The 24,390-nt window shown below is 47.9% G+C and overlaps 1 protein-coding gene across 3 annotated transcripts in view; it reads right to left on the bottom strand.

The window, feature by feature from the left end:
- The window catches only part of LOC140388497 (interleukin-17 receptor E-like), a 117,303-nt gene that overhangs the window by 43,320 nt on the left and 49,593 nt on the right, over positions 1-24,390 (bottom strand). For 2 of the 3 annotated variants that reach the window (XM_072472784.1, XM_072472785.1), the window contains exons 3-7: positions 9,426-9,569; positions 8,468-8,574; positions 6,434-6,557; positions 3,901-4,040; positions 2,996-3,052 (exon numbers count right to left, since the gene is read on the bottom strand). In XM_072472784.1, the coding sequence (XP_072328885.1) occupies positions 2,996-3,052; positions 3,901-4,040; positions 6,434-6,557; positions 8,468-8,574; positions 9,426-9,569 (572 nt within the window). Of the gene's footprint in view, positions 1-2,995; positions 3,053-3,900; positions 4,041-6,433; positions 6,558-8,467; positions 8,575-9,425; positions 9,570-23,067; positions 23,132-24,390 lie in introns of all 3 variants that reach the window. The other variant, XM_072472786.1, reaches the window with a different exon arrangement.

Genomic DNA, 24,390 nt, shown 5'->3' with positions numbered 1-24,390 from the left:
GATCTAAAATCTGCCTATCACCAGCTCCCCATCTGCCCTAGCGACTGCAAATACACTGCATTTGAAGCAGATGGGCGGCTCTACCACTTCCTAAGGGTTCTCTTCGGTGACAAATGGAGTCTCAGTCTTGCAACGGGAGATGGACCAAATGGTTGACCAGTACGGTTTGCGGGCCACGTTTCCATACCTCGATAACATTACCATCTGCGGCCATGACCAGCAGGACCACGACACCAACCTCCGAAAATGTCTCCATACCACAAAAATCCTTAATCTAACATATAACAAGGACAAATGCGTGTTCAGCAGCGACCATCTAGCCATCCTCGGCTACGTAGTGCATGATGGAGTTATAGGCCCAGATCCCGAAAGCATGGTGTTCCCCCTCCCCCACTGCTCCAAGGCCCTGAAACGCTGCCTGGGATTTTTTTCGTATTATGCCCAGTGGGTCCCCAACTATGAGGACAAGGCCCGCCCACTAATTCAATCCGCAGTTTTTCCCCTGTCGGCAGAGGCTCGCCAGGCCTTCAGCCACATCAAAGCGGACATCGCAAAGGCTACGATGCACGCAATCAACGAATCCCTCCCCTTCCAAGTCGAGAGTGACGCATCCGACGTAGTTCTGGCGGCCACCCTCAACCAAGCGGGCAGACCTGTGGCCTTCTTCTCACGCACCCTCCATGCTTCAGGAATCCGCCATTCCTCAATTGAAAAGGAGGCCCAGGCCATAGTAGAAGCTGTGCGGCACTGGAGGCATTACCTGTCCGGCAGGAGATTCACTCTCCTCACTGACCAACGGTCAGTTGCTTTCATGTTCGATAATGCACAGCGGGGCAAGGTAAAGAACGATAAGATCTTACGGTGGAGGATCGAGCTCTCCACCTACAACTATGAGATCTTGTATCGTCCCGGGAAGCTAAACAGGCCTCCTGATGCCCTATCCCGCGGCACATGTGCCAACGCACAAATGGACCGCCTCCGGGCCCTCCACGAGGATCTCTGCCACCCGGGGGTCACTCGATTCTTCCATTTCATTAAGACCCGCAATCTGCCCTACTCCATCGAGGAGGTCAGGACCGCCACCAGGAATTGCCAAATCTGTGCGGAGTGCAAGCTGCACTTCTACAGGCCAGAGAAAGCGCACCTGATAAAGGCTTCCTGTCCTTTGAACGCCTCAGTATGGACTTCAAAGGGCCCCTCCCCTCCACCGACCACAACACGTACTTTCCGAACGTGATTGACGAGTACTCCCGGTTCCCATTCGCCATTCCCTGCTCCGACATGACCACAGCCACCATCATAAAAGTCCTCCATAGTATCTTCACGCTGTTTGGTTTCCCTGCCTACATACACACAGCGATAGGGGGTCCTCCTTCATGAGCGACGAACTGCGTCAATTCCTGCTTAGCAAGGGCATTGCCTCGAGCAGGACGACCAGTTACAACCCCCGGGGAAATGGGCAGGTGGGGAGGGAGAACGGAACGGTCTGGAAGACCGCCCTACTGGCCTTACGGTCCAGGAATCTCCCAGTGTCCCGTTGGCAGGAGGTCCTCCCGGATGCTCTCCACTCCATCCGATCACTCCTGTGTACCACGACCAACCAAACCTCTCACAAACGTCTCCTTGTCTTCCCTAGGAAGTCCTCCTCCGGGACCTCGCTCCCAACCTGGCTGGCAGCTCCTGGACCCATCCTGCTCCGCAAACACGTGCGGGCGCACAAGTCGGATCCTTTGGTCGAGAGGGTCCACCTCCTTCACGCTAACCCTCAATACGCCTACTTGGCATACCCCGACAACCGACAGGATACGGTCTCCCTACGGGACCTGGCGCCCGCTGGATCCCCACCCACGCCTCCACCACCGACCCCATCCTCCCTCCCACCGGCACACCCCACAGCCGCCCCCTTCCCAGATGGATCGGTCCTTCCACTGGTCCCATTTAGGGGTGATGAAGCTGCTGAAGAAGCCAAAGCCACGCTCCCGGAGCCACGGATGCCCGAGCCGGCGCCTGCATCACCGCCGAAGCTACGACGATCGCAGAGGACGACCAGGGCCCTCGATCGACTAATTGCTTCATTCTGACTGTAAATAATTACTGTAAATAGTTGTGACATGTAACGAGGCAAAACACTGTGCTAATGTATACCGGGTACCACCATAACCTACACCTCTACCACTGTATAACGCGAGACCACCACCCCCGCCAGACTCTTTTTTTTAACATGGGGTGAATGTGGTAGTCGGTATTAGGTGTATTACGGTACCCTGAATAATGCTGTAAGACCATTGGTGTGGGAGGTACCTGAGACTGCTATTTCATTGGTGAAGCCTGCCTGCTGGCTCCGCCCAGTAAGGCGGAGTACAAGAGCCTGTGTCGCCACAGCAGCTGCATTCTGTACCTGCGCTGCTGGGGGGAAACATCTAGTGCAATAAAGCCTTCAATTGTCTCCAATCTCGCTTCAGGAGTTATTGATCGAGCATCAACAAGTAGGGCAACAAATGCCGACCTAGTCAGGAACGCGCTTGAAAGAAGAGAAAAATAAGCCACATGGCTTCCTCTGGTAATGGCATGCCTGGTCATGGCAAATGAAGGTTATAAATCCCTGGTGGGGATCGCTGGTGGGATTTTCCAGCTATTCCTGCTGGCAGGATCGTCCAGTCCCACCGACAGTGACTCCCTGCCGCGGGTTCCCAGGCAGAGGAAGGTGCGAACAATGGGAGACCCCATTGACAGTGGCGGATCCGAAGATCCGTGTCGGCCGGAGGAGGGGGGGTTGAAGGGTGGGGGGGGGGCACGCCCTCGGTGTCAGCATGCCATTCTACTATTTAGGATCTTCCTTTATGTGAAACAAACTTGTTTACACAACAAAGGAAATCCTGAACTGGAGATTATCGGGAAGGCAGCATGGGAGTCTGGAGTGGACTAGCCTGGAATGATAATGAAGAATCAAAAAAGAAAATAATTCATTAAAATTATACTTTAATCATCATTTTACCTGCATGCAGAGGCAAGGAAGCAGGTATTCGTAAGTCAGAGAGGACGTGGTGTTAATCTGCAATGACACATGGGAAACAATTCAAAAGGACAGGCAACATGCTCAACCGCGCACAGAATGAAGAGATTGCGAGTTCAAAATGACCAGAGTATAAACTTCAGAATATTCCCTAACCGCGTCCCAGTTAGTGCACTAGCTCTACCTACGCAATGCACCATTTTACCCAAGTTAAGACTGGACAATGTACAAATGGAGCCTGCATTTCAGAACACAAAAAACTGTCAATACATTGAACATTTGTTTGTGCATAGAAATGCTACGCTGTCAAAGGGATAGATCACAAGTTGCACATGTGGCAACAGCTTTTGAAAAGAACGCACGGATTTTACAAGATCACTTGTCTTTGTTCCTGTTCCGATGTCCCATTTTCAGCAGCAGGTTCTCTAAAGTTACGCTGAACGCTGCTCACTAAAAGGGGAAGAAATGTTCTGCGGCGCCTTTCTCAATCTCGGGGCACTTCAAAGCGCTTTTCTGCCAATGCAGTAACAAAAGCAAAATACCGAGGATGCTGGAATCTGAAACAAAAACAGAGAACGCTGGAAAAACTCAGCAGGTCTGGCAGCACCTGTCGGCAGAGAGTTAATGTTTCGAGTCCGCCTTACCCTTCTGAAGTGTTACCGGACTCGAATCTTTTGAAGCATAGTCACTTCCGTCATACCTTTTTGCAAATGCCCCCATTAAACATCACTTGAGTCAGAAACCTGCAATGGATGCTGGCCTTGCCAGTGATGCTCACTCCCCTTTTAAAAATCTGGGGTGTTGCTGGGTTGAAGCCAGCCCCTGCCACGCATCGAAACCCTCGTTGCCTCTCAACTGATTTAAACTTATGTCAGTCGGCTTCTTACCAGTTGAACTGAGTGGCCCTTCAGCTCGCGACACACCAGGCCCCGTTTGTAACATAACATGGCTTTCACCACATGGCCTGGCGGAACAGTAATTATAATCTGCTTCTTCTGAGGAAGAACGGAATAATTCATCTCTGGGCCTACAGTGAAACAAGAGAATAGTTAAACAATATTTATATATTATATATATCCAAACAATGTAATATGCATGAAGAGTTCATTAGTAAACTTTGTCAAATCCATCAGCACGGTAGCATGGTGGTTAGCACAGTTGCTTCACAGCTCCAGGGTCCCAGGTTCGATTCCCGGCTTGGGTCACTGTCCGTGTGGAGTCTGCACATCCTCCCCGTGTGTGCGTGGGTTTCCTCCGGGTGCTCCGGTTTCCTCCCACAGTCCAAAGATGTGCGGTTAGGTGGATTGGCCATGCTAAATTGCCCTTAGTGTCCAGAAAAAGGTTAATTGGGGTTACTGGGTTAAGGGGATGGGGTGGAGGAGCTGCGTGCTTGAGTGGGGTGCTCTTTGCAAGGGCCGGTGCAGACTCGATGGGCCGAATGGCCTCATTCTGCACTGTAAATTCGACGATTCTATGATAGCAAACACAGCTCAATAGGTTTCAGTATGTTTTCAACTTTTGGTCTTATTGTTTAGTTGAGTCAGCTGAGGGAGGGTGTTCACAGTCGTTCCATATTCCTCTTGGCTTTCCAGGTTAATTTTGAAAAAAATTTAGAATACCTAATTATTAAGTTTTCCAATTAAGGGGTAATTTAGTGTGGCCAATCTACCTACCCTGCACATCTTTGGGTTGTGGGGGTGAGACCCACACAAACACGGGGAGAATGCTTAACAGCACCAGGGAACCGGGTTCGATTCCCGGCTTGGGTCACTATCTGGGCAGTGTCTGCACGTTCTCCCCGTGTCTGCGTGGGTTTTTCCGAGTGCTCCGGTTTCCTCCAAGAAGTCCCGAAAAGACGTGCTTGTTAGGTGATTTGGACATTCTGAATTCTACCTCTGTGTACCCGAACAGGCACCGGAATGTGGCGACTGGGGCATTTTCACAGTAATTTCATTGCAGTGTTAATGTAAGCCTACTTGTGACACTAATAAAGATTATTATTATATGCAAACTCCACACGGACAGTGATCCGGGGCTGGGATTGAACCCGGGTTCTCAGTGCTGTGAGGCAGCAGTGCAAACAACTGCGTCACCATGCCGCCTACTTTCCGGATTGATATTTTTAAAATTTAATTGACGGGATGTGGACTGGAACAGCCAGCGTCTACTGCCTAATTGCCTGTAAGCAGGTGGTGTTCAGCTCTCTTCTTAAATAAAACCGAGTGGCTTTCTAGGCTTTTCCAGAGGGCAGTTATCAGTCAGCCTCACTGCTGTGGATCTAGAGTCACATGCAGGGGCCTAGACAAGGTAAGGATGGCAGATTTCCTTCCCTGTAGGACATTACTGAACCAGATGGGTTTTTGCCCCACTCCAGTAGTCTCATGGTCACCATTCCTGAGTCCAGTTTTTTAATTTCAGGTTTACTTAATTAATTGAATTTAAATTTCCCCAGCTGCATGTGATGAGATTTGAATGGTTGCTACCAGATCATTAACCTAAGCCTCTGGATTACTAGCCCAGTAACATAACCAGGCTCCCTCCACATACTTCCAGAATGAATACTAAAGGGGATATATGATGCTCAGCTGCCCAAGATGTGCAGGTTAGGTGGATTGGCCATGCTAAATTGGCCCTTAAGTGTCCAAAGGTTAGATGGAGTTACGAGGATAGGGTGGAGGAGTGGGTCTAGGTAGGGCGCTCTTTCAGAGAGTTGCTACACACCCGATGAGCTGAATGGCCTCCTTCTGCACTGGAGGGAGTTTGTTATTCCAAAGGCCCCAAGGCTCCCCTTGCAAAAAGTTTCCATAAAGTTTGGATAAGCTGGGCCTGTATCCATTGGAGTTTAGGAGGACAAGGGTATCAAAGATTATGGGGGGGTAGATAGGAAAATAGCATTGAGGCCACAATCAGATCAGCCATAAAATGGCAGAGTAGGTTTGGGGGGCTGAATGGCCTGCGCCTGCTCCTAATTCATCTGTTCATGGGTATGAATGCATTTGATGTTTAGGGGCCACCAATGGTTGAGGCGAGGGGGGCGGGGCAGGATACTGGGAGGAATAAGCAGTGCAGCCTCCACCAGTGTGTCGGCCAGCTTCATTTTGGATTTTCATACAGACCCACCCTCGCAAACCAGCAATGCAGTTTTTCCATTAATGCGCTGCACATACCTCTCCCGACAGTGCACTGGTAGCTTGGCACCAATTTACTGCACATACCAATTACCTGTTACTGCACATATCCTCTCCACAGTGAAAAAAAACACAGGCTAGATTTGCCAAGAAGCAACTGGCATCCATTAAAGTATAGCCAGTCTTCTGAGTCTGAGAGACACTGAAACTCAATCGAAGAAAACAGAGTGCCACATGAAGGTCACTGTTGTGGCGTTTGTCTGACTATGTAACATTGAGATAGTGATGGTACCAGTTCCATAATCCTCCACATTGTATTCTTCAATTAAATGTTGTCCATAATCTGGGATTGTTTTAACCGTAACTTCCACTCGAGACCCAGCATCTGATTCAAAGCATTCATATATGAAGTTAGCCTGTGTACAGTTAAAAGAAAAGCATCTCTGTGAATGTGCTCGGCACTGTAATCCACATTCAATCAAGAAACACAACCAATGACTTCCTGTGAAAATTAGACTGAGTGTGTATCGCACAGCAATACAAACACAGGGAGAGGAGATCCGTGTGGGGGCACAACCCCAACAGCCATGCCAGGATTGTGCCTGCTGCGAGACTCTGCCATTACCCCTCATCAGTTTTCTTCTGAGCACTTCCAAGCCTGCATCCCTTACTAAGGATCCTCAAAATACCGCCATAAGCTGGCTGGCCAGAGGTGCTTGTGCCGTCCCAGCAAAGATGTTCAGCTGTCCCTTTTTCATCCTTGTTTTCAAATCCATCCAAGCCCCCGACCCCTCTCTATCCCTGTAATCTCTCCATCTCCACAACCCTCTGAGATATTCAAGCTCCCCAAATTCTGGCCTCTTGTGCATCCCTGATTTTATTTGTTTCACCATTGGACGCCATGCCTTCAGTTGCCAGCAACCCTCAAGCTCTGGAGTTCCGTCCCTCAGCCTCTCCGCCTCTCGTTTCTCCTTTGTGATGCTCCTGAAAGCTCACTAGTTATCTGATCTACCATCTCCTTATGTGGCTCACTGTCATCCTTTATAAAGTTCCTCTGAAGCACCTTGGAAGGTTTCAGTATGTTAAAGGCGCTATATAAATGCAATTTGTTATTGTCATCCCTGAAGAACTTTGTGTCACAGAGATGCTTAAAGAAAATTCAGAAAATCTGCTTCCGTTCCCTGTACTTTGGCATCCAGGCCTCAAGCCCTGTCTAGAGAGCCTGCTGGGCCCGAAGCCTAGAATTCTCAGCCAGGTGGCAATGCGGCCAGTGGCTGGGCACTGTGTCCGGATGATCAAAAAGTGTACCCCCCACCCCCGGCCAACCCCCTCCCACCACCCACCCCCCCCCACCCTCCACCAGCTCCCTTTTTCTCAAATCTCAAAAGGCCAACCTTCCAGCAGGGACAAATTATTTCAAAGACACTCTGAAACTCTCCTTGAAACACAGCAGCAACCCTGAGTAGGTGTCATCCTCAAATCAAGGGACAGATGACAACGAGTATGGCAAGCCCCAACTGAGGCCCGAGGAATGATTCAGAAAGCAGTGGCCCTTGACCCCAAACTCCCTGACATCAAAGGACATGTCAAACCCCCAGAAGGCTGTGCAATATTACACTTGGGGATGTTCTGACTGAATTTGTAGACACTCCACTGGAAGTCTACCTGAACAGCCATAGAGAATTGAGGCCACAGTGATTAAGCCTGACCACCTCCCCATCTCATGATTCATTACGTTTCCATCTCAGGTAAAATACTTCAGACCAACAGGATTTAGAACCCACAATGGAGTGTTCTCAGCATGAGATACGGAAGGTTTAGAAACCTAAATAAATATACCCCCATAGTGAAAAACTACCAGTCGAGTTCCATACTTCCAGATTCAGTGTGTGTCCTACACATATTTATAAACTTGAGGCATTTTTATCCAGGTTTTTGGTTTGTCCGTTTAATTTTAGTTTTTTTTTCCAAACCATATATCTTCACCTACACTTCTTTCTCTTTGGTGATTAGTGGGGAGACGAAGGAAGGATTCGCGGCTGATTATCAGAGCAGTGAACCACATTACAAATGTCCCTTCTCTGGCCGTCAACTCCTAGCGTGGGGCTTGAACCCAGAGCTTCTGGCCCAGAGGCAGTGACGCTGCCACTGCGCCACAAGACCTCCTATCATTTCAGTCATCGTACATAAGCAGTTTGAGAATCGATTGTAGTGTGGACGTAATTCACTCAAAGTTGTAGGTTTTGACAAAAGAAAGGCCAATGAGTGGAACAAATAGGTATTTTTTCCTGGACGTTTGAAGTAACCTTATGGGATGTGGACTCACTGCATCGATGGGCCGCATGTGGTTTCTCCATCTGACTTGAACTCCATCGTTTCTGTTGCTCCTGTATTGAAGGAAGTGAATTTGTACACCTTCAATTCTCACTGGCACTGGAGGAGAGACAGAAATTAGAGTGAAGTGAGAAACTCTGAGAGCCAAAAAAGAAAATGGATTCATATCTATTGGCTAATTAAGTTGGTCAGATGACATCAAGTCAGCAAGGTAACAACTATCAGAAACAATTCTACACGTAGTTTATGGTAAAATAATTATTCTGGGTTTTAGACTATTGGATTTTAGCCTGACTTGAACTCTGGAGTCAAACCTGGATTGAAAACAGCGAAAAGACTTTATCCTGCCTGGGTTGAGAATCCTAGTGGTACCAGCCGTCATAGTGGGTACATGGAGGGTCAATCGATATCGGAATGGGCTCCAAAGGCTAACAACCTGGACTCATTGTTGGGACAGTGGGTGCATTTCTATCAATCTGGCTTGGAATTGGGCCAATGTTTGGATGTTTTTTAACTGTGATCTCGCTGTTAAGATGTATTTTAACTGAGATCTCGGGTTGAGATGTATTTTAACTGTGATCTCGGGTTAAGATGTATTTTATCTGTGATCTCCGGTTGAGATGTATTTTAACTGTGACCTTGGGTTGAGATGTATTTTAACTGTGATCGCAGGTTGAGATATATTTTAACTGTGATCTCGGGTTGAGATGTATTTTAACTGTGATCTTGGGCGGAGATATTTTGTGATGTGTGCAAACGGGTTGCCCACACCTCACGAGGAGAGCATTGAAATTTTTAATTTTATTCTAACTCAAGTAGATCCTATAAAAGAGACTCAAATATTCCAGAATATTCTGTTCAATCAACCTTCAACACCATGTTGCACAGCATTTGATGTGACATCCTTGATAGTCAACAAAGAATAAACCTCATTTGACATCAGCTCCTACCTGGGTTGTTTAGATCGACGTTCACTCGGACACATGGGCTGCATTTCAACGATGAACATAGCAGTACGGTGGACATGTGAAGATTAGACAAGCTCAGATTGAATCCATCAGGAGTTTCCACTTGCTCCTGATGCGTGAAACTCTCTGTGAGAAACATTAACAAATTAATTTATGTGTGCCAAGGGTTGGGGCTGCATTTGTAATTTTTACATCCATCCAACACACACATTTGCTTTTGGGAGTCATAATTGCCTCCAACATGTCTATGGTGGATGTGCGTTTCTCAGAACTAAAATAAGCTACCATTAAAGGTTTCGGTTCACGTTATCTGACAAGACTTCTATCAATGTAAAGACCCAAATGCATTGCTATCTATAGGCATAACAAACACTGCAGGGAAAGGGTTAAAATCCTTCCACATTGACAAAACCCAAAATGAGCTTTGAAATTGTATGTTTATATTTGACCAGTTTGCATTTTTAATATATATATATTTAAATACATTTAGAGTACCCAATTCTTTTTTCTTCCAATTAAGGGGCAATTTAGCTAGGCCAATCCACCTACCCTGCACATCTTTGGGTTGTGGGGGCGAAACCCACACAAACACAAGGAGAATGTGCAAACTCCACACGGAGAGTGACCCAGAGCCGGGATCGAACCTGGGACTTCAGCGCCAAGAGGCTGCAGTGCTAACCCATTGCCCCACTGCATTTTTAATATATGATAGAACTATTAATATAGAGTTTAACCTGACATGCCCAGATGTGTTACCTCAGTCTTATATCTATTATAAAAACTTTAAAACAATTATGATGAAATCAGAGGCATAAGGGACTTCATGTGACTATCAGCCATTGTATATCAGTACTCGAATAGGTGGATTGAAGAAATAAAAATCTTGGCTTATTTTCCACCTTTCGTATCATCCCCATTGAACTCCATATTCTGAGCATATCCATTACTCTGAGAAAATGCTCAGGTTTTTGTTACATCTGTTCTGTCTCAGCAATTGCCCAGTCAAGAGGCGACATGAGAAGGTTGCTCTGTGTATTTTGCTCTTGCGCACCATCTAGTGGTCACTTAAAGAGCCTCCTTTGCCGCAGCCAGGAGCAGATTTGAGTCGTGGGGGTTTAATTGGCAATGTTGTGGGCCGCTTGGGGAGTGGGTAGGATAATGAACCTGGAAAAGATTCAAGAGATACACAACATTCACCCCAAACATTAGAGATTTGAATGTGAAGTTGGGACAGTGGGCATCACTCCAACCTCTGAGCCACAGGTTTCGGGGTTCAAGTCCCACTTCAGAGCAAAAAGACAATCAAGGGTGACACTCCAGCGGAGTACTGAGGGAATGCTTCATTGTTGGATGCGCCGTCTTTCAGATGAGACAGTAAGCCAAGTCCCCATGTACCCTCTCAGGCTATAAAGTGCTTTGGGATGTCTGGTGATTATGAAAAGCACTATATAAATGCAAGTCTTTCTGCTTTATTTTTCTTAAATGATTTTAACTGGCAATTGTTAAAAATAGCAGGGGCGGAGGCTGGGGTCGTGTGATGTGAGCGCGGGAGTGGTCATGTTTCTGTGAGCTCGGCTATGCTCATCCTTTAATCCGTCACTTTATCCTGGTGCACGCTTCATGTTCATCTTTTTCTGGCTTGTATGTGCTTTGTTCCTGACTGGTGTTTCTGTGAGGAAGAGCCGAGATAAAATGGTAAAATCTTCATTTGTTCGTGGTGGTCGCAGTGGGGCCCAGTTTGAAGTGGCACAGTTGCTGCTGAGCGAGCTCTCGCTGTGGTGGTACATCTGGGTGATGGCTGCCATCAAAAATGTTATCTTGGCTGAGGATCTCGGCTCTGCGATGCAGGTCATTAAAGCTCACTTTGAAGAATTGTGGGGTACTTTTACGAGAGCGGCGGAGGTGCACGGCAACTTTCTTGCACTTGAAAAAGCGTTTTTCCCTGGTGTGGCCCGCCTTCGCACTGATGAAATCCTGCTGCATGATGTGTCGGTCATCCTGTCTGAATCTGGAGAGGGGGAGGGCTGGGTGAGTCCCTGAACCTGGTCACTGGCGAGATGTGGGTGGCAAGTTCCCGATTGGGTTCCAAAATTGGTTGCCTGCTTTGGTAATACTGATTTGGAGGCTGGGTGCTCCAGATTCAATGGAGCACAACGTATCCAGTCTTTGAGGCCAGCTGTCTGTCTGGCCCACCGATCGCTGGTTCTTTATTTCCTATTCTGAATGCTTGATGATTCACCTGAGGAAGGAGCAGTGCTCTGAAAGCTAGTGATTCGAAACAAACCTGTTGGACTTTATCCAGGTGTTGTCAGACGTCTTACTGTGCTCACCCCAGTCCAACGCCAGCATCTCCACAACATTGATGCTTGTTGTGAGGGGTTGGAAATAACTGAGTCCAGCGAGTCATTCCCCCCAGCTGGGGCCTCGGTTGTGGACTGCCTGGGTGTCAGAGAGATGGCATGGTGCAAGCGATGGTGTCTCGTGCTGTGGGCGGCACGGCGGTGTAGTGGTTAGAACTGCTTCCTCATGCCGCTGAGGATCCGGGTACGATCCCATGTTTGTGTCGGTCTCACTCCCATAACCCAAAGATGTGCAGGCTAGGTGGATTGGCCACGCTAAAATTGCCCCTTAATTGGAAAAAAAAAATTGGGTACTCTAATTTTTTTAAAATAAAATGGTGTCTTGCGCTTCGATTGTTGGAATCCTTGAGAGATCCTGGGCGGCACAGTAGCACAGTGGGTAGCACTATTGCTTCACAGCGCCAGGGTCCCGCGTTCGATTCCCGGCTTGAGTCACTGTCTGCGCGGAGTCTGCACGTTCGCCCCATGTCTGCGTGGGTTTCCTCCGGGCGCTCCGGTTTCCTCCCACAAGTCCCAAAAGACGTGCTTGTTAGGTGAATTGGACATTCTGAATTCTCCCTCGGTGTACCCGAACAGGCGCCGAGAGTGTGGCGACTAGGGGATTTTCACAGCCACTTCACTGCAATGTTAATGTAAGCCTACTTGTGAGATAAAGATTATTATTATTATTAGAGTGCTCATTGATCCTGTCTTATCCTTTATACATAGGAATTAGGAGCAGAAGTAGGCAATTCAGCCCTTCAAGCCTGCTCGGACATTCAATCAGATCACGGCTGATCTCTTCCTGGTCTCAAATTCACCTCCCCACCTGTTCCCCATATGCCTTGAACCATTTTTTATAAAATCAGAAATATATCTATCCTCTTGCTGAAACCATTTAATGATTCAGAATCAGACTCCACCCCATTATGGGCAGCAAGTTCCACAAATGTTGTATCCTCTGCGAGAAGTAGTTCCTCCTTATCCCAGTTTTAAATCTGCCACCTCTCATCCTATATCTGCAACCTCTCATTCTAGATTTCCCCACAAGGGGGAGCATTTGGTCTACATTCGCTTTATCAAACCCTCTTAGTATTTTAAATACTTTGATCAGGTCTCTCATTTTTCTAAACTCCAGTGAGTATAAGCTCAAACTGTTTCACCTCTCCTCATACGTCAGCCATTTGATCCCCGGAATCAATCTGGAGAACCTCCTCTAAACTGCCTCCAATGCCACCATATCCTTCCTCAAATAAGGAGACCCAAACTGGACACTATACTCCAGATGTAGACTCACCAACACCCTGTACAATTGCGACAACACTTCTCTACTTTAATACTCAAGTTCTTTTGCAGTGAATGCGAAAATTCCATTTGCCATTTTTATTACATGCTGTACCTGCACCGACTCCCTGCGATTCGTGAACAAAGACACCCAGATCCCTCTGCCCTGACGCATTTTGAATCTGCTTTCCATTCAGATAATAATTTGCCTTTCTATTTTTTCGGCCAAAATGGATAACCTCACACTTATCTACATTAAACTCCATCTGCCAAGTTGTAGCCCATTCTCCTCGCGTTTTTATATCCATCTGTAAACTCCTTTATGTCCTCTTCATGCTGTCCCACCTATTTTAGTATTATCTGCAAGTTATGCTTTGTTACACTCTGTCCCTGCTTGCAGATCACTTATATAGATTGTAAACAGTTGAGGTCTGAGGACTGACCCCTGCAGCACCCTCTAGTTACAGTTTGCTAGCCAGAGAAGGACCCATTTATCATGGCCCTCTGCTTTCTGTCAGTCAGCCAATCCTCAATTCAATCTAGTACTCTGCCTCCAATCCCTTCTGGATCAGTCTTTTATGCGGTACCTTGTCAAACCCTTCTGGAAGTCTAGATATACCACATCCACATGTTCTCCAAGTTTGTCAAGCATAACTTACTCTTCATAAAACCACGCTGACAATGGTGGATTGAGCTTTGTCTTTTCCAAGTGTTCAGTCATCTACTGCTTAATGATTGATTGCAGCAACTTCTCCACCAGAGGTCAAGCTAACCGTCTATAGTTTCCTATTTTTTGCCTCCCTCCATTTTTAAAGAAAATATTTTTATTCTCCTCCTTTTTCACATTTTCTCCCAAATTTGCACCCATCAACAATGAACAATAAGCAGTAACGAATGTAATGTCAATCCCCATATCAACAACAACCATCCAATCCTCCCACCAACCCCCAAACTACTGCCCGCATGTTAACATAAACAAATAATAAAAAAGAATCAGGAATCACCCATAGTCACCATTATCACATACAGTCCCCCTCCCCCCAACCCCTCCCCCCACTAATGTTCGATGTTATCCAATTCTTGAAAGTGCATAATGAATAACGCCCATGAATTGTAGAACCCCTCCATCCTTCCCCTCAGTTCAAACTTAACCATCTCAAGAGTCATAATTCCAACAGGCCCCCCCACCACCCCAGGGCACACGGTGGAGAGGCTGATCTCCATCCCAACAGGATGCACCTTCAGGCGATCAATGAAGCGAAGGCTACAACATATGTCTCCTCACCCGGTTTCCAACCCTGGCTGGTCTGACACCCCAAATATGGCCTCCCGAGGGCCCGGGTCCAGTTTCACGTGCACCACTTTAGAGATTATCCTAAAAACCTTCCAGTAATCCTCCAGCTTTGGACAGGATCAAAACATATGAATGTGATATGCCCAATCCCCCCCGCATTGTTACACACATCCTCTACCCCCTCAAAGAGCCGGCTCATCCTCACCCTTGTGAGGTGTGCTCTATATACCACCTTCAGCTGTATCAGCCCCAAACCTCGCGCATGAGGTGGAGGCGTTCACTCTCCGGAGCACCAGAACCCCTCCTCCATGCGCTCTCGCAACTCTTACTCCCACTTTCTTTGATCCCTTCCAGTGGTGCCTTCTCCTCTTCCAAAATAACCCCGTAAACTGCCGACACTACCCCTTTCTCCAGTCCACCTGTCGTCAGCACCTCCTCCAGCAATGTGAAGGCCGGCTCCACTGGGAAGCTCTGTATCTCCTTCCTGGCAAAATCTCGAACCTGCATGTATCTAAATATTTCCCCCTGCTCCAGCCCATACTTCGCTCCAAGTTCCTCTGTATTAACTGCAGTTTTGGAAAAATGTTACTCTACCATGAAGACAGAGGCAAAATATTGGTTCAGTGCCTCCGTCATCTGTGTTCCCCATTATTACCTCACCAATATCGTCCTCTAAAGGGCCAACATTTACTTTAGCTACTTTCTTCCTCTTTATATACTTAGAGAAGCTTTTGGTATCAGTGCTTATGTTTTCTACGAATTTTCTTTTGTAGTTCATCTAAGCTCTTTTGATTTTATTTTTAGTTGCCTTTTGCTGAACCTTAAAATTCTCCCAATCCTCCATGTTACCACTAGCTTTTGCAGTATGGTATGCCCTAGTTTTTGCCTTTATGTCTTCTTTGACTTCCTATTTTAACTATGGAACATTTTTCTCCCTTTTACAATTCCTCTTCCTCTCAGGAATATACTTTAATGGAGAGGTATTTAATATCTCCCTGAACATCTGCCATTGTTCCACAATTGTCCTACCCTCAATTATTTGTGCCCAGTCTACTTGGGCCAACTCTTTCTTCAGGCCTGTATAATTATCTCTGCCCAACTCTAAAACTCTAGTATGTCATTCTTGTCTTCTCTCGTTCAATGTGAATTTGAAATTCTAGTGTGCTGTGGTCACTCCTTCCAAGAGGATCCTTAACGCCAAGACTATTTATCAATTCTTATTTGTTACATAAAACTAAATCTAAAATGGGCTGCTCCCTGGTTGGCTCCATACCATATTTTGCTCTAAGAATCAATCCCTCATACACTCTATGAAATATCCCTCGAGGCTACCCTTGCCAATTTGATTAATCCATTCAATATGCATGTTAAATCACCCAAGATTACCGTTGTATCCTTCTCACAAGCCCTCTTTATTTCTTGGTTTATACTATGCCCCACTTTGGAAGTATTGCTCGGGGGCCTGTAAATTACTCCTACCAAGGAGTCTTTTCCTTTGTTTTTTATTTCCACCCAGATCGATTCAACATTTTGGCCATTAGTACCAATATTATTTCCTAATACAGCCTTGATGTCATCTTCAACCAATAAATCAACTCCACCTCCTGTTTCATCCTGTCTATCCTTTCGAAATACTGAGTACCTTTGGATATTCAACTCCCAGTCCTGGTCTTCCTACACCATGTTTCAGTAATCCCCACCAAATCATACCCATTTGTTTCTATTTGTGCTGTCAGCTCATTGACCTTATTCTGAATACTACGTGCACTTAGGTACAAGGTTTTTAAACATGTCCCGCTGATTTGTTTTTGCCTTGCAGGATTTTCTTGTGCACTATTCTCACATTCTGACCTCCTTTATTTACCTCTGCTGACACACATTTGTCTTCGCATGCAACATGAAAGATATCTTTATCCTGCAAAGTGCCCTGCAGTTCTTCTGTAATCCTGGATGTTGCTACCGTTGATCATGTTGTTCATTATCTGTTGTTGTCTTTTCTCCTGCAGGGACGTGCAAAATGTGAGCGTGTTGCCTGTGTTGTTGATTCTCCTGATCCAGCAGCATCATATTATCCATAGAATCTCCACAGTGCAGAAGAGGGCTATTCGGCCCATTGCGTCTGCACCGACCCTCCAAACCAGCACCATACCGAGGACCACTCCCCCCACCCTATCCCTATAACCCGGTAACCTCACCTAACCTGCACATCTTTGACAGTAAAGGGGTAATTTAGCATGGCCAAGCCACCTAATCTGCACATCTTTGGACTGTGGGAGGAAACCAGAGCTCCCGGAGAAAGCCCACGCAGACACAGGGAGAATGTGCAGACTCCACACAGTCACCTAAGGCCGGAAGTGAACCCAGGTCCATGCCGTTGTGAAGCAGCAGTGTTACTACTTTTTAAGTTATCGAATGTTAGAATCCACGCTTTTATCCTGCGGATTTCTTTATCCTGTGGAGGACTGGGTTCATTCCCTTGTCGGATTTTTTCTTCTCCTGGTTGAGGAGGTTGTTTCTCTGGGAGACTGTCGGTTTGATCGTGATCCAAATGTGTTTCTGCCGGTCCTCTCTTCATTTTGGTCCAGAATGATCTTGGTTCTGCCTAAGGCCTGGATTGGGGTTTAGTTGTGGTGTGTGGCATGTTTGTAACTCCCGTTAGGACTGGGATTTTGATGCATTTTCTTTTGTTTTTGTAAGAATTAATCCGCTCTTGGCTTCCATGTGAGTGCAGATGGTTCTGGTGTCTGAAGAGAGGAGGCTGCGATGTGTCGGCGGTGTCTTTGGTGCTACTGGAGTCAAAGGGGATGTATGTTGGTGCGCACCTGACCATGGCGCGGGAAACTCATCATGATTTTTCATCGAAGTGGTGCACCGTTTTGTCTTGGTCATGTTTTTATGATTTTGCCTGACTATCCCTCGATCTCCGGTGGGGCTATATGAATGCCTAATCCTGTGCAATGATTAGATTGAGCCGATTGTCATGTTATTCTCCTGCTCCACTCTGTACTCATGTACATTACAAGCCTTTTCTTTCTTCTTCCTACTTATTGGGATGTATTATTTTGTAACTTTGGTGCATAATTCTTTAAAATGTAAAATATCAATAAATGTATGGGGCTGGATTCTCCACGGCAGGCTGCTCCGTTTTACCGGCAGTCCGGGGGTTTCCCGACGGCGTGGGGCTGCCCCACAGTGGGAAACCCCATTGACCAGCCGGCGTAACGGAGAATTCCGCCGGCGGGGTGAAATGGAAATGTGGCGGGGCGGAGAATCCGGAAAAACACAAAATAGAAATCATCAGATCTGTAGAAATCTACAGGCATGGGTTGGCGGTAAATAGTATCCTGTAGTTGTGACATTCTGACCATGCATTGAATGAGAGTGACTGCGACCAAACATTTTAGATGGTTACCAAGTTATGCAGAGAGTGAAAATATTCACAACAAAACTCACAATTATACAACATGGTCCAACAACACATATTATTCACACAAAAGAATATAGAGAGTGTAGCCTGGAGGAAGCAGAGAACTACAGTAGAAATAGATTAATCAGAATTTACAGAAGAAAATTGAACTTCAGAACTAATTCACAGGACAGAGGGACTTCCGGTGACGGGGATGTGCTGAGTAGTCGCACATCAGGTGGCTCTCCTCCAGATCACAGCAAAATAGGCACTTTTGGCTGCATTTAGCTTGGTACCCAAAAAAGGCAAAGACCAACGGAATGTGGATCATACAGACTCATTTCGCTGCTCAATGTGGATGGGTAAATATGCTCAAATTTCCTGGCCAAGGGACTGGAGAACTGCGTACCAGAGGTTGTTGCAGAGGACCAGACAGGGTTTGTTAAAGATAGACAGCTAACTGCGAACATCAGACAGCTGCTGAATGTGATACTGATCCCATCCAGGGAGAGAACACCATCTCCCTGGACGCAGACAAGACCTTCAACAGAGTCGAGTGGAAGTACCTCATTGAGGTACTGCGGCGGTTTGGGCTAAGGACAGATTTCACCGCCAGGGTGAAACTCCTGTACAACGCCCCCAAGGCGAGCGTTCGGACCAACACCACCAGCTCAGAATACTTCCAGTTGTACAGAGGCACCAGGCAGGGATGCCCGCTGTTCCCGCTCCTGTTCGCCCTGGCAACTGAGCCACTGGCGAACGCCCTGCGAGATCCGAAGAGGAGACAGAGAGCACAGAGTCTCGCTCTATGTGGATGACGATCTGCTCCTCTACATCTCAGATCAGACCTGTACAGCGGCATGAACAAAATCATAAAGCTTCTGGAAGAGTTCGGAGCCTTCTCAGGCTACTAACTCAAACTGGGCAAAAGTGAGGTTTCCCCAGTGAACCCAAACGGGGAAGGGGCAAAGCTGGAGGGTCAGCCATTTGAAATAGCCCGAAACAATATAAGCTTCTGCTCGGCGATTCTGCATTGTCGCACGTCCTGAAGGCCGCCTTGGAGAACGCTAACCCGTAGATCAGAGGCTGAATGCCCTTGACTGCTGAAGTGTTCCCCGACTGGAAGGGAACATTCCTGCCTGGTGATTGTCGCGCGATATCCGTTCATTAGGGTTAGGGTTAGGGTTAGGTTTCTACAAAGATGCAAGAAGGCAGACAAGATCCCGAAAGGGCTACAGATCACAAACCCACTCAAGTCGACCTACAACATAGACTACGCTGAGAGACTCTGCCGTCGCACCTCTCTCACACTCTTCAACCACCTCGTACGCCAGCTCTACAGCAGACAACGCAACCTGGAAACCAAGATAGAGGCCATATTCTCAACTTGCGCTCAGGAAGCAGCAGACCAGCTGCGGAACACCGCCAAACAGATGAGACAACAATACTATGCCGCCTATATGCATACCAAGAACAGGAAGCTTGAGAAATTCGGCATCACCACCAGCAGCAACCAAGCCACCCCCGGTAGCACAGTAGAAAACAATACAGGGAAATCTATTGTCAACTTGTCAGACTACACCCTTCAACCAGACAAAATCGAAGTCCTCAGCAGAGGGCTCAATTTCTGCACCACCACCAAAATGGACCCCATCAGTCTCGTGGCAGACATGGAGGAATTCATCAGGCGAATGAGGCTCCGAGAATTCTTCCGCAGACCCAAAGAGGCCAACAGCGGACCCAAGCAGACTACCAATGACCGGAACAGCAGACCGAGAGATCTGCGGTGCGGCAACCGAAGAGGAAAGAGTCGAATTGGACCCCTCCGGAAGGCCGCTGCCCTAGACTCGACATGTATGCTCAAGCCGTCAGGAGTCGCCAGATTCATCAGTGGCATTCACAAGACAGCCCCGACCGTCACCCAAGCACAACACAATGCCATCCGCGCTCTCAAGACAAACCGCAGCATCGTCATCAAACCAGCAGACAAAGGAGGGGCCACTGTCATACTGAACAGAACGGACTACTGCAAAGAAGTATACCGACAACTGAACAACCAAGAACACTACAGACAGTTACCCGCAGATCCGACCAAGGAACACATCCGCCAACTTAACCGGCTGATCAAGACCTTGGATCCAGGTCTTCAGAACACCCTACGTGCTCTCATCCCACGTACTCCCTGCATTGGAGATCTCTACTGCCTCCCGAAAATACACAAGGCCAACACACCAGGCCGTCCTATCGTATCAGGCAATGGGACCCTGTGTGAGAACCTCTCTGGCTACATCGAGGGCATCTTGAAACCCATCGTACAAGGTACGCCCAGCTTCTGTCGCGACACGACGGACTTCCTACAGAAACTCAGCACCCATGGACCAGTTGAACCAGGAACATTCCTCGTCCCAATGGACGTCTCGGCACTCTATACCAGCATCCCCCATGACGATGGCATTGCTGCAACAGCCTCAGTACTCAACACCGACAACTGCCAATCTCCAGACGCAATTCTGCAACTCATCCGCTTCATTCTGGATCACAACGTCTTCACCTTCGACAACAAGTTCTTCATCCAGACGCACGGAACAGCCATGGGGACCAAATTCGCACCCCAATACGCCAACATCTTCATGCACAAGTTTGAACAAGACCTACTCACCGCACAGGACCTTCAACCGACGTTATACACCAGATACATCGATTACATTTTTTTCCTTTGGACCCACGGCGAAGAATCACTGAAACGACTACACGATGACATTAATAAGTTCCATCCAACCATCAGACTCACCATGGACTACTCTCCAAAATCAGTTGCATTCTTGAACACACTCGTCTCCATCAAGGACGGTCACCTCAGCACTTCGCTTTACCGCAAACCCACGGATAACCTCATGATGCTCCACTTCTCCAGCTTCCACCCTAAACACATTAAAGAAGCCATCCCCTATGGACAAGCTCTCCATATACACAGGATCTGCTCAGACGAGGAGGAGTGTAACAGACATCTACAGACGTTGAAAGATGCCCTCGTACGAACGGGATATGGTGCTTGACTCATCGATAGACAGTTCCAACACGCCACAGCAAAATACCGTACCGACCTCCTCAGAAGACAGACGTGGGACACAACCGACAGAATACGCTTCGTCGTCCAGTACGTTCCCGGAGCGGAGAAACTATGACATCTTCTTCACGGCCTTCAACACGTCATCGATGAAGACGGACATCTTGCCAAGGTCATCCCCACCCCCCCCACTACTTGCCTTCAAACAACCACGCAACCTCAAACAAACCATTGTTTGCGCAAACTACCCAGCCTTCAGAACAGTGACCACGACACCACACAACCCTACCATGGCAATCTCTGCAAGGCGTGCCAGATCATCGACATGGATACCACCATTACACGTGAGAACACCACCCACCAGGTACGCGGTACATACTCATGCGACTCGGCCAACGTTGTCTACCTCATACGCTGCAGGAAAGGATGTCCCGAAGCGTGGTACATTGGCGAGACTATGCAGGCGCTGCGACAATGAATGAACGGATATCGCGCGACAATCACCAGGCAGGAATGTTCCCTTCCAGTCGGGGAACACTTCAGCAGTCAAGGGCATTCAGCCTCTGATCTACGGTTTAGCGTTCTCCAAGGCGGCCTTCAGGACGCGCGACAACGCAGAATCGCTGAGCAGAAGCTTATAGCCAAGTTCCACACACATGAGTGCAGCCTCAACCGGGACCTGGGATTCATGTCGCATTACATTCATCCCCCACCATCTGGCCTGCGAAATCCTACCAACTGTGCTGGCTTGACACAATTCACACCTCTTTAACCTGGGGTTACCCCATCTCTGGATCTGTAAAGATTTAATCACCTGCTAATGCTCACATTCCAAGCATTGTCTGGCGTCTTTGAATCTGACTATATATATGTTTCTGGAACATACCTCTGCATTCACCTGAGGAAGGAGCAGCGCTTCGAAAGCTAGTGACATCAAAACAAACCTGTTGGACTTTAACCTGGTGTTGTAAGACTTCTTACTGTATATAACAGGGAGTGTCAGATCCTCTGCACTCACAGTATAGACAGCAAGCTGAATGCACCTGGTTGTTCGGCTGTTTGTTTTGTTAATAAAAAGAATTCTGGTGAAGGGAGTTCTGCCTCCGTGGACTTATTACACCAAGGGCCCGAAGAGACACAATGTTGAAGGAGCTACTGAATATGGACAGCCTGGGAAAGGGGACCAGTGAGGACATAAACGGAAAACTTTAAGAAAGGACACGCTCCCCAGTGGATGGAACAAGGGAGAAATTAAAAGACAAGTTAGGGACGGATGTAGAGTGGGGACTCTGGAGCGAAGCACTGAACAGGGCATCTCCACCTCTCCTGCGCAAGGTTAAGCCTCGTTCAGCTGAAAGTGGTGGACAGAGCACACCTGACAAGAACCCGAATACGGTTCTTCCCGGAGATGGAGGACAAATATGAACGGTGCCAGAGAGGCACGGCCAAACGTGCCCACATGTTCTGAGCATGCCCCAGAATTGTCGGGTTCTGGACAGCCTTCTTTGAGGCAATGTCCAAGGTTGTGGGGGTGAGGATGGAGCCGTGCCCAAGAGTGGCACTCTTTGGGGTATCGGACCAGCCAGAACTTCATATGGAGAAGAGGGCTGAACCCCTGCCTTTGCTTCCCTAATCGCCTGCTGGAGAATCCTGCTGGGCTGGCGATCAGCAATGCTACCCGCAGTGCAGACTCGCTGATAGTCCTATCGGAATTTCTCCGCCTGGAGTAGATCAAGTACACCACCGAGGGTCTGAAGATGGCTTTCACAAACCGTGGGGGGCCATACATCAACCTGTTCAAAGCCAACAACTGATAGAGTGTGGGGGGGGGGGGGGGGCAAAGGAGAGGTGCAGAGGGGGCAAAAAGGAATAACACGTAAACTGTTACCGTCTCATCTATCTTTATGTACAGTGTAAAAATTTTAAATTTAATACAAATATTTTTTTTAAAAGCAGAAGAACGAAACTGCAGGAATATCAGACATAAGCAATGGCACCTTGAGAACTACAATAGAATATCCATTATCTGCATTCCCATTATTTACGCTCTCAATTCTCCACCAGATTTTTCTTTACAGAAGTCATATTTCAGGTTTGGTGATTAGTGGATGCCAACGTTGACATGATATATACATTTCTGTATACAATATATAAAGGGGAAAGAAACAAAACAGAGAGGACCACTCAAAACACTAATGGATAGGAAATGTGGGGATGATTGACTCTCTACCAACCTCCATTGTTCTGAGGGTTAGGGAAGAGAGCTCCCCTTCATGATGAACGCTAGTCACATTTCCACTGCAAAGTAAGAAAAAAAAACTTTAATTTCTATACTGCCTTTCATGACCTCAGGACATCCCAAAGCACTTCTCATTCAATGAGGTATTTTGGAGCTTTCGTCACTGCAACACCCAATTTGTACACAGCAAGCTCCCTCTATTGTCGTGAGTAATGATAGGGGGCGGGATTCTCCCTAAGTCCCCACGCCCGCCGGCAAACGGGCGAGAATCACTCTGGACCTTTTCCTCGAAAGTCTGGTGTGATTCTCCGTTTTCCAGGAGGCTAGCAGGGCCCCAGCGTGCGTCCAGCAGCTCTGGGTGCCGGCGGGGCCCTGCTGTCCAGACTGAGCGGTCGTGCATGCGCATGGGGGCCTTAAGCTGGTCAGCGCATGCGCACGGCGGCCCAGTTCAGCGCGGGCGACTCCAACATGGCGGAGCCACACAGCGGGCCTGCGCGGAGTAAGGTAGGTCCACCCCCAGATCGCGATGGCCCACCGATTGGTGGCTCCCGATCGCGGGCCTGGCCACCGCTGAGGCTCCCCCAGGAGTCAGATTCCCCCCCGCCCCACACCAGAACCACCACCGCGGCCGTGCGTCCGAGCTCCCGCCAGGTGGTACCAGATGTAAACCACGTCGGCGGGAGTTCAGCCGGTTGACTGCGGAGATTTGCCGCGGGGGCCTGTTTCAGCGGTCCCCAACCGGCGCCGCGTCGACTACGCGCCTGCGCGACTGGTGGGTCCGCAGAAGCGCCGCCGTACCGGATTCCAGCGTGACCGTTTATTCTCACCCCTGCCCCCCGTGCGACTCTGGCACGGAGGGTCGGAGAATCCTGCCCCAGATCTTTCAGTTTCGTGATGCTTTAAAAATTGAATCGACAGTCAAGTCAGACTTGAAGATCTTAATATGCAGCTCTGAGCTGTAAGCACTAACACGAACAAGATGATGGACTTAAGCCAATGTGAGTTAACTCACACGATTATGTACTGGTTATGTCAAACGTCAAGGGAAACCACAGTGAATGAAAGCTGCAGCATCTCCAACACACCCAATCTGCTCCTCAATCACCACCTTGATTTTTCAGCAACATTTGTCGGTTTGAGATAATCTTACTTGCGAGAATTTCTCTGCTAAACACAGCAGGAGCCCACTTCAATTTAAGAGCCTTTGATTGGGCGCAGCATGCATGGTTAACCATGAGGCATGTTTGGCAGCTGACCAATCTCCTCCGAGAGTGCAAGGCAGCGCTGGGTTCAAAGATGTGCAGGTTAGGTGGATTAG

This window comes from Scyliorhinus torazame, chromosome 13 (assembly GCF_047496885.1).
Source record: "Scyliorhinus torazame isolate Kashiwa2021f chromosome 13, sScyTor2.1, whole genome shotgun sequence".
Taxonomy (NCBI): Eukaryota; Metazoa; Chordata; class Chondrichthyes; order Carcharhiniformes; family Scyliorhinidae; genus Scyliorhinus; species Scyliorhinus torazame.
Note: the sequence above shows the minus strand (reverse complement) of the source record. Positions and strands in the feature narration are given on the sequence as shown.